Source organism: Boleophthalmus pectinirostris, unplaced genomic scaffold, assembly GCF_026225935.1.
Source record: "Boleophthalmus pectinirostris isolate CB_2022bp ecotype Guang Dong unplaced genomic scaffold, ASM2622593v1 HiC_scaffold_13, whole genome shotgun sequence".
Lineage (NCBI taxonomy): Eukaryota > Metazoa > Chordata > Actinopteri > Gobiiformes > Gobiidae > Boleophthalmus > Boleophthalmus pectinirostris.
Genome location: NW_026571036.1, coordinates 7,893,947 through 7,904,428, shown reverse-complemented (window position 1 = coordinate 7,904,428; position 10,482 = coordinate 7,893,947). Strand labels below are relative to the sequence as shown.

Genomic DNA, 10,482 nt, shown 5'->3' with positions numbered 1-10,482 from the left:
TTTAATGACAGTCTGAACGACACAGATCTGATTTTTTCAAATGCGACCCAGACCACTTGGATATGTGCTCTTAAAACCGATACATATCCGATCTTTTGACATGCGACTTCAGTCTGAACGGCCAGGTCACGTTCATCCCACCTACACGTCACAAATGTACACAAACATTCTTCTCGTCATACAAAAATTGTGTCTGAACTCCGTTTGAGTGAAGCAGTGAAACACATCGCAATCCCACCGCTCTTGGCTGCGACTCTGCACCAACACGTTCCTTTCAACGGACGTCGCTGCCGCTGTCCCACAAAACGCCACGGCCAAAAACCTCGTCCTTCTCCTTCTCAGTCTCCTCCTTAAAACAAATAAGCTGTACATGTTCTGGCTCCGGTACGACAGCAACTTTAAAATCTTCATGTGCTCATGTTTAGGCATCTTCCGTAAACACAGCACGCTCGCTGTGTGTGACGTCGTCGTGTCGTCCAGTGCTCATGCGGGACACTTTTGGGGCGTTTAAAGTTCACACTGGAGATCACATACAAGCCACATTTAATTGGAAATGTGAACGACCTTGCACAAAAATCAGATTTCACAAAAAAATCCGAATTGAGCTTTAAGTCGTGCAGTCTGAATGTATCAGTCAGTCTTGGTCAATGAAATACATGCTGAAGTGGCTGTACCTGATTTTTGTCCAGGCAGCTGTGCAACATTGGAAAAAACAATTATCTAGGTAAGTTAAAATGACTTAAATTAAGAACATTTAACTTTATTTGAGTAGATTCAACTTGACAAAATAATTATCTACCAATGGAATAAGTGTGTTTTTTTTTTATTCAAGCAACATTCGACTTAAAAAAAAAAAAAAAGTAAAAAGTTTCAAATGGAGCGGTTCCTGGACTTCCAGAGGATAATACACTGTAGATAGAACTCAGTGGTGCTCTTTGGGAAGGGATTTCAATTTAAAGATGCAAAAAAACCCAAGGCACTCACTGTTTAAAATAAAATGTCTTTATTTTTCAGGTCTGAAACGCATCGAGACTTTGTAAGTTGTCCATTAAGACATGCCGAAAATTAATACAGGCATTTTATTTCATTTAACAAGTGAGTGCCTTGGGGTTTTTTGCATCTTCAACATTTGATTTTATTGTTTTTCTTATTTTAAATGTAGAAAGATGTATTTTCATATTTTAAGTACAAAGAGTCTAGTCGCAGATAATGAAATTTATTCAAATCATGATAAAAATTCTTAATTCAAGTCGTCACTTGATTAGATTTAGTTTTTTTGTAGTGAAAATTTGTAAAAACAGCGTTCGTGGTAGACCCGAGACTGCCATGCGTTATCTTCATCTAATTATAAAGCGTTTTATCCTTCATCAACCAGAAAGTGCGCTGTTAGCATGCTAGTTTGCTCGTTACACTCACGGCAAAACTCCGCTGTGGTCTTTGAAAGTTGTGACCGCGATAACTCTGGAGTAAACTCTGGACTAAACTCTGGACTAAACTCTGGACTAAACTCTGGACTAAACTCTGGACTAAACTCTGGACTAAACTCTGGACTAAACTCTGGACTAAACTCTGGACTAAACTGGACTAAACTCTGGACTCGACTTTGGACTCGACTTTGGACTCGACTTTGGACTCGACTTTGGACTAAACGACTTTTGGACTAAACTTCGGACTAAACGTTGGACTAAACTTCGGACTAAACTTCGGACTAAACTTCGGACTAAACTTCGGACTAAACTTCGGACTAAACTTCGGACTAAACTTCGGACTAAACTTCGGACTAAACTTGGACTAAACTTCGGACTAAACTTGGACTAGACTTTGGACTAGACTTTGGACTAGACTTTGGACTAGACTTCGGACTAGACTTCGGACTAAACTCTGGACTTCGGACTAGACTCTGGACTCGACTTCGGACTCGACTTTGGACTCGACTTTGGACTCGACTTTGGACTCCGGACTCCGGACTCCACTTCGGACTCCACTTCGGATGTTTTTAAGAGTGTAAAAATCAGGTACAGCGCCTTTAAAAAGTTCATTAACAAGGGTGTAAAAATGTCAACTTCCACAAACTTGTGACACAAACATCCATGAATTATTTCGCCATTTTAATTTTTTTCTTCACATTATTGCTTTACAGTAAAATGCATTGGTTGGATATGTCCGGTATAGCAAGACAATACATTCATATAAGTTATACAGATGTCCTCATAATATTTTTTTATAGTAACTAACTTTACATTAAATATATTTTATAATTATTTACTCATTATTATTATTCTCCACAAACAACTTCCACGTCACATTGAGCTCACAGTGCATCGGGTCGCGTTTCTGAAATCAAATCTCAAAATTCCCCCCTCGAATTCCACCGAAATTCTGTCCCAACCTGTAGTGTGCATTTAACTCTGTACATAGATCGCCATACGAGTCCGATTTCAACAAGTAATATGGCAAAGTAGTCAATATTTTTACCTCCAAAAGTGACTCGTAACAAACAAAATGGACAAAAATGATTCTTGCATCAATATACACAAAAATATAACACTTTTTTTTTGAAACATTCGCAGATAAAGCCAAAAGTCCCAAAGGAAAAAAAAAATAGGTCCGGTTGCTCTACGTGTCTCTCCAACTCCTACAAACGAACGTTAAGATTTTCCCCAAGTCCGCTAAAGTCTTTGATTCCGTCATGCATCTTTCCGCCTCTTTAGCTAGGCTTGCGATTCGTTTTTAATGCCCTTGTACACGAAACAGCAGGTGCGGTTGGTTGGTTGGTTGGTTGCGGGGTTGGGGGTCGAAAAATTGGAATTCGGGTCAAAAAATGTCCGCTTTTGGGTCTTCTGCAAAAAAAAACCCGAAATACGAACACATCAAAATCAAAATTACACACTTGTGAGCTCACACGTCACTAAACAAACTCACGTCACTCCAGTTTCGATATGGCAACCTCCCAGCGAACGATCTGTTGCGTCGATTCTTTACATAGAAATTGCATATACAAGATTCCTGCCAGCAACGCCAAACAGGTACAAATTTAAACACTTAGAACACACCCCATATTTTTTACGATTTAGTCTCTCTGCCGTTCGCTTGTGGACTCCTTACAGGCGTTTTTGCACGTTGTCGAAAAAGAGTCCGCGTTAGCAATGTAGCACGTAGCTGCCGATATTTTTTTAAAGATCAAAAGTTGGCGTTGGCGTTCCGTATGTGTGTTTTTTTTTTTTTTTCCTCAAAGTTGTTCTCTGTGCTGTTTCGAAAAAAGAGCTTTGTGTCATTTTTTTTTTTGTTTCATTTCGTTAAAGTACCCGCATGCACTGCAGACACAGGGAGAGTGGGGGGGGGCGGGGGGAAAGTGTGCACTCGTGATGTTTTCGGAGTCGGAGTCGTTTCCGGGGGAAAAGGGAGGAAACCAAGCGCGCCTAAAATGTCCCACACGCACACGCACGAAAACACGTCGATTTACGCACTCACGGAGAAGGAAGCACTATCTGATTCGGATGAGAGGACGGCTGTTTTAAAGTGCAATATCTACATGGACAGACCACCGGCGCCACCTCCTGGAGAGATTTTTCCCTGATAACCGACAGGCTGTGATGGCACCCCCTGTTGACCAAAGGGTGGAAGTGTTGAGTCGTATCGCTTGCATTTTTGTGTTCCTGAATGCAGTTTTTAGATCAGTTGAAGTTGTGCGGAGGAGTAGTAGTAGTAGTAGTAGAAGTAGTAGTCGTAGTTGTAGTAGTAGTAGTAGTAGTAGGGCTCAAGTTGAGTAACCATCACGGCTGTGTGAAAATACAATGTAGTGGAGCGTCCAGTGCCAGCTCCACCTAGTGGTCAAATCTCCTTACAGCACGAAGCGAGAAAAGCAGTTATGTGCAATTTGTATCAGTGAAAAAAAAACAGGCAATGTCCTATATTATTTGCAACTCTCCTCGGTAAATTCAGACACAAAATCTTGATCTTGAAAAACAATAAATACAAAATAATTAACATAAATACAAGTTTACATTGTGCAGTGCTGCATATGCATAACACCATTACAGTCAGTAGGAACGTTGACATTGCGGTACAAGATGGGGAAGAAAAAAAAAAAAAACGGAAATTCAGAGAGTGGGTATCGTAAAGCGGAGACAGAAAGAGGCCATGCAGAGACAGGTCCAAAAAACGGAAGGGGGAGGAGCTTCCAGAGTCACGCCCTCTCGAGGACACGCCCACTTCGCGGGACAAGGCCCCGCCCTCTTTCGACAGCACGGCACGAATGTTGACAGACGAAGGGTTTTGGCATTTCACGTAGGAATACTCGGGAGTTGGCGGGATGTTTTGGTTGAAAAGGACGGTGAAAGTTTTGGTTCAAGATCTGGCTTTGGGATAAACATGGAAAAATAATTACAACGTCGAATAGCGACGGGGGCGCTTGCGAAATTCCGATTCCGAAGTCCCCGATATCTAAAGGCATGCTAGCCGGGTGGAAGTTAGCAGCCAAAAACAACGGAATTAACATCGTTGTGGAAAAACCTGAAATTGGAATGAGTAAACAGAAAATTCTGGAACAAAATTTTGGAATTTTAGATCACAAAAAAGTGCAGAAGGAAGGAAGAAGGAAGGAAGGAATCAGTTCGCTGATAGGTCCGTTATTACTGAACTAAGAAATCTGCCATTGGCGTGGGGTGGGCGGGGCTCGCGGTCAGGCCTCCGTGCACATGGGCAAGTTGACGAAGGTGAAGACGTTGAACTCGATGAGGATGGAGAAGCAGAGGAAGATGGCGTACAGGATGAGCACGTACACGCCCAGTTTGAAGTCCAGACGCCATTTGTTCAGGTGGATCCCCAAAACCTGCGGAAAAGACGGCACAATTACAGCAAAGCGTAAAAGTTCTGTCAAGCATTGCAGCTGTGATAAGATTTGAGATTTCTTTTTTTTTAATAATAGGATTGTGTTCAGAGTTTACATTTTAAAACATTTCTATTGGCTTATTATAAGGCAAGTAGTTCGGAATTCATGAGTAACAACTTCAACATCAATACACTAATCCAGAATTTCGGACTCAAACCGCCATGTTTGATTTCCCAGTGAGATGCGTCTGTTGTCAAAGCTGATCTTGGCGCTCTACATACAAAATGTTCGCCACAAACTCGGAATGATTTCTTAGGCAACCAAAGGTTTCCTTTTTGGTCCTTCCTGTGGATCAATCCTGCCCATCGCCTTCGTCTTTCACTATTTTTCAATTTCGTTGGGAAGAGAAACAGTTTGAACGGAGGTTTACAGTCACACATCTGATTCTCATTTGCAATTGTGGAGTTTGCAAACTTCAGAAGTCCATTTAGGACATCCAACAACTACACAATTATGATGTCTGAATCCCATAACCAAAATATGACAATATCAGAACCAGAAACAAAAGCGATATGGTTCAAAAGACTAGAAAAGATCAACTTTGACAATAGATGCATCCCACTGGGAAAACAAACATGGTGGTTTGGTGCTCACTTTTTCTGAGGATCCTTCTCAGTATGCATTGCGCAATGACCGGAAGTCCGAAATTCAGGATGCATGTATTGTGCACGTTTAACACTAATAACCTTTGGCTGCAACCTGGATTGCTGAGAGAATCCATCTGGTACACAGCTGTTTGAGTTCAGACCAGAGGTGGGACCAAGTCGTTGTTTTGAGAGTAAAGTCTCAAATCTTTCATCTCAAGTCTGAGTCAAGTCCCAAGTCAAAGACAGGAAAGTACCAAATATAGGTTACATTTTTTGCAGTTTATGACTTTTACTTTTTAAAGTTTATGACTTTTTGTGTTACACACAAAGTAACAAACAGAAGTGGGAGGGACACGTTCCAGTTTGTTAAGTACTGCATTTATCAACTGTAAAGAGAAGTATTTTCTAAAAACATATATATATATATATTTTTTAGCAGAAGAATCAAGTCTCAAGTCACAGGCCTCAAGTCTGAGTCAAGTCCCAAGTCATTGACCTTCAAGTCCACGTCGAGTCCCAAGTCTTAATCTATATTATCAAGTCAAGTCTCAAGTCCTAAAAATAGTGACTCAAGTCTGACTCCAGTCCAAGTCACGACTCTCAAGTCCCCACCTCTGGTTCACACATTATTTTTTGGTGCCGAAGAGAAAATTTCACTAAAATAAATGTCATGGTGTTATTCCAGATTGATATTACAGAGCTAAACACATTAGCATAACTGAAGACACAAGTGCACCCAGCCCAGAGCCTCTGTTACAGGGACAGAAGTTGAACATTACTCACTGTCAGAGCCACAGAACCCAGCAGCAGCACCACAGAGTAAACCAGCCCACGGCTGTTGATCATGACCTAGAGAGAGGGACACAGTCCTGTTAGCCTCCACAGACGTCACCTGTAATGAACCAGTGAACCAGGGTCTGAGGGCACGTACCTCTGAGCCATAACTGATGCAGACCGTCTGCAGAAACCAGGGCACCCCCAGACCCACCAGGATGTCAAACACGTTACTGCCGATGGTGTTGGAGACCGCCATGTCCCCCAGACCTGAGGGAAAAGAAAAGGAGAGAGAGGGAGGAGGGAGAGGGGAATGGACTTAAGCTCTTGTTTGTGATATAATAATACACTGGAGAAAGGATACAGAAATATATTGTTTTTTTCCAGTAGACCAGACATGTAAACCCAGGCCTGAGGACAAAATTTGGCCCGCGAGATCATATCAAACATGTAATAGAGCTGACTATAGGGACATTATTTATTTAAAATGTTGTTCTTTTATATTTTACTTGTTCTGGATTCAATGTTTAAGCAAAACTATTATCAAACATTTATTTTAATAAAAGGTTTAACATTACGTATCTCGAAAGAAGAGAAAACATGCACATTTTTCAATAAATATTTAGTTTGGCCCATGACTTAGTCCCAGTTTTTAATCTTGGCGAATTTGAGTTCGACACCCCTGCAGTAGACTGACAAAGTAAATAAAGTTTCTGTCATATTTATAGATTTGTAAGAAAGAGCTAAATCAATCTTTAAAATACAGAGACCGTGTCCAGGCTGCATTAGATCAGTGAATACTTGAAACATTTTGCCCTTAATCTACTGTGTACATTTCCTCACAATAAAAATCTGTCAATTTGTCATTCTAGACTTGAGCTGTTTACACTGGTCTCACTAAGAACAATGAATGACAATCTAATCTTACCCCATTGTTTTAATTACCCAGAAACGAGACAAATAGTTCTGGTGTGGCGTTTCAAAATATTTCTACAGTCCGATGTTCAAATAATCTGAGGGCAGCAAAGGTAAAATCATTATTCAGATGTGGTTTAGTAATGGAGCCAGTTAGTTCGACGTTTGTGGATTTTTCTCTTGGATATTTCTCATTAAAATTTTACTGACACAAAACACTGTCTCCTGCCAAATCTGAGAGAGACATCAGCACATTGTACCATCTGAAAACAACCAACAGAGTAGAAAAAAAAAACAATCTTGGATACATTTCTGTTGCATTAGTGGAAAAACCTGCCAGGGTAAGTAACTGTATTGATCTGTATCCAAGCACACAGATGGGGTTACCGTTGAGTCCAAACTAAAAACCTGCTCCAAAAATACCGCGTGAACACAACTCCACAGCTCTCCGCAGCCCGCTATTGATTTTGGTAGAAAGCCGAACCTTGACGCGCCACGATGAGGCTGGCGATGCAGTCTGGAACGCTGGTGCCCGCCGCCAGGAACGTGATGCCCATGATGACGTCCGGGATTCCCAGTGTGTAGCCGATAATAGTCACCTAAACAAAAACAAGGAGATGTGGAGAGGGAGAGTGGGGGGACGACATTGAAACGGCGAAAATGTAATTCTCTTCGTAGCAGCATATTTTTGCAATCCATCTGAACTGAACAGCAAAAAAACAAAAACAAAACATGGCTCTAAACGTATAAACAGTCTAGACTATAAAATCAGAGGTGCACTATGTAACTTTTTGTTTAAAGGTCCGTCACCCGCTTGTGTATTTGTTAAGACAAATATTTAAAACTTATGTTCGTCAGCTGTTTCCTGTCTACAGTAAAACCACTCGCTTTGAGACTCTTAAGTGTTCAAAAGATCAAAGTACTGCATTTCTAGTTTAGATGCAAGTCAAAACTGTGTTATTATTTGTGAAATGTGGTGCAATACTTCAGATACGTGATTTTTAAAGCATAAGGCCCCATCCAATAGTACATATTCGAGTTGTTTTAATTGTGGATGCAGTGTTCGTCCACACTAATCTGACGGAAAACAGCTCCAGAGACGGAACGATCTGGTGCCGCCAGCTCCCAAAAATTCATGGATCTGATCTGGCGCAGTGTAGACGCCTGAAAACGTTGATACGCTGATGTAGAAGCTCCAGTTGCATCTTTATTGGACCACGTCACTGTGACTTGCACCTTCCTGATTCGTTGGGTTCGTGACGTTGGTCATGTGACGCGATTGCGGCAAACAGTTTAAACAAACAGTGGAGCTAGAACTACTTGCACAGAACAGACTCACCATCAGCAGAACACCCCCCTGTCACAGAAAGAACACTCATATTCCACTGAGTCGTGTCCTTTTAAAGTCCGACCGAAGCTGAACTGCATCAGGGCACAAGGAGCGAGCTGTTTTTTGAGCTCTTAGTTTAGCCATGTGGTTTTAAGTTTGGTTTCTGTAAAACGTAAACAAATATGTGCAAAGCTGTGTGGACAGGGAAGACTTGCGGACACAGAAACGACATGTCTGGATGCAAATCATTTACGATACGGTCATACATTGTTTCAGTGTAAATGTAACCTAAAAGAAGAAGAGTCACTGTCGCTAATCTGCAGCTTCACGGATGTAAACAGACACAAGTGAGGAACTACTCTCGCTTTTTTTTTTACTCTTGCCTCAAACTGGATTAATAGCGTTGTTTTGGGAACTGGAGGTCATTATTTGCAGAGGACAATTTCAAATGGATAACGTGGATGAGATGCTGCACTTTAAATTTACCACTTTACGAGAGGTGAGTAATAAAGTCTTACCATTATTTTCGCTATATCCCGAGTTTTTTTTTTTTTAGATATTTTGCGTCTGTGTGTCCGTTAGAAGCCACACAAACAATATCCTACATGTGTCATTGGTCGGCCTATGAAAATACTGTGATTCGGTCACATTTGGACACAAATATCTTAGTGCTTATCGGACTCCGGTCGGATTCAACAGTGCTCCGGGCTCGGACAGAAAAATGTGGCCCAATCCACACTCTAGAAACCACTCACCTGTTCAACAACACAACAAGACAGAACAAGACACAACAACAGTATTCATCTGTAGGAGCTGGAATTGCACCAACAACCCATTCACACACACACTGTTTACCTGTGTCCTTCAAAACAACATTTTCTAGATTGTCAACGATGCATCCAATCATGCTTCAATATTTTAAAGTTTATAAAGACATTTTTAAAAAGAAATACTTATTATATGTGCTTGCGTCTGATATATAGTTGTAATCTATGGCACCTATTTTAAAATTTGCACATTTTAAACCACAATATTCAGCTAAAACAACTTAATAAAAGAAACAAGCCTGATGGATCGCTATTTTTGCCTCTTTGCCAAATCCCAGCGACCTGCAAAACCAATAGTACAGGTGGAAGGGTTGCAGAATAGTCCATGGATAAAGCTGACCGTTCTAACATCTGTCCTTTAAAACAACATTTTCTGCATTGTCAAATATCCAACTCTAATAACGCTCCAGTACTGCAGTGTTTATATCGGCATTTCTTAAGTAGAAAACAGTAGGGGCAGTAATTGGAAGCTTGTCAGATTCTTGTGTCCTTGCCCACGGGGACGCAACAACCTTATGTGTCCAACAGAGTCAAAGCAGCCGCACTCACTCTTGTTCACTGCAGTGGGAGGCAGTGGTTTATGCAGCTTAAAGAGCCCGTATTACGCTATTTTCAGATCTATGTTATAATGTTTCGTTATCACAAACATACCTGGACTTCAGTTACGTTTCAGTCACATGTTTAATACACAAACCCTGCATATTTACTCAGAGTTCTCAAACAAAATACAGCCTTCAGCCCTGGAATTGCCAATTTCTACTAAACAAAAGATAAATGATAGGTGTTAACTTGAAATACTAAATAATATGAATACTGCTTCATGACATCACAAGGTGGAACAGAGCATTTTGAGCTCTGGAGATGCAGACAGACTAATAATAAAGGACTCAAACGTGTTAATGAAACAAAAGTCAATTTTACGTAATATAGGACCTTTAATGAACTAATGTAAAGTGTACCGTATTTTCCGGGTTATAGGGCGCGTAAGCCTCCAACCCCATCAAAAAACGACTGCGCGCCCCACAATCCAGAGCGCCCTATAAACGAATCCACTCGGGTGTCCCAGCACGACTTCAGTAAACTACAAAGCCGCACCACCCGCAGAACACGCAAACACACACGGAGCAGACAGCGACCGCACAGCGAAAAACACCCACA

At 41.1% G+C, this 10,482-nt stretch overlaps 1 protein-coding gene across 3 annotated transcripts in view; it reads right to left on the bottom strand.

The window, feature by feature from the left end:
• Positions 1–2,108: 2,108 nt before the first annotated feature.
• The window catches only part of slc24a4b (solute carrier family 24 member 4b), a 148,115-nt gene continuing 139,741 nt past the window's right edge, over positions 2,109–10,482 (bottom strand). For all 3 annotated transcript variants that reach the window (XM_020929276.2, XM_055149704.1, XM_055149705.1), the window contains exons 14-17: positions 7,652–7,766; positions 6,410–6,522; positions 6,262–6,327; positions 2,109–4,831 (exon numbers count right to left, since the gene is read on the bottom strand). In XM_020929276.2, coding sequence (XP_020784935.2) covers positions 4,682–4,831; positions 6,262–6,327; positions 6,410–6,522; positions 7,652–7,766 — 444 coding nt within the window. In that variant the 3' untranslated portion in view covers positions 2,109–4,681. The remainder of the gene's footprint in view (positions 4,832–6,261; positions 6,328–6,409; positions 6,523–7,651; positions 7,767–10,482) is intronic.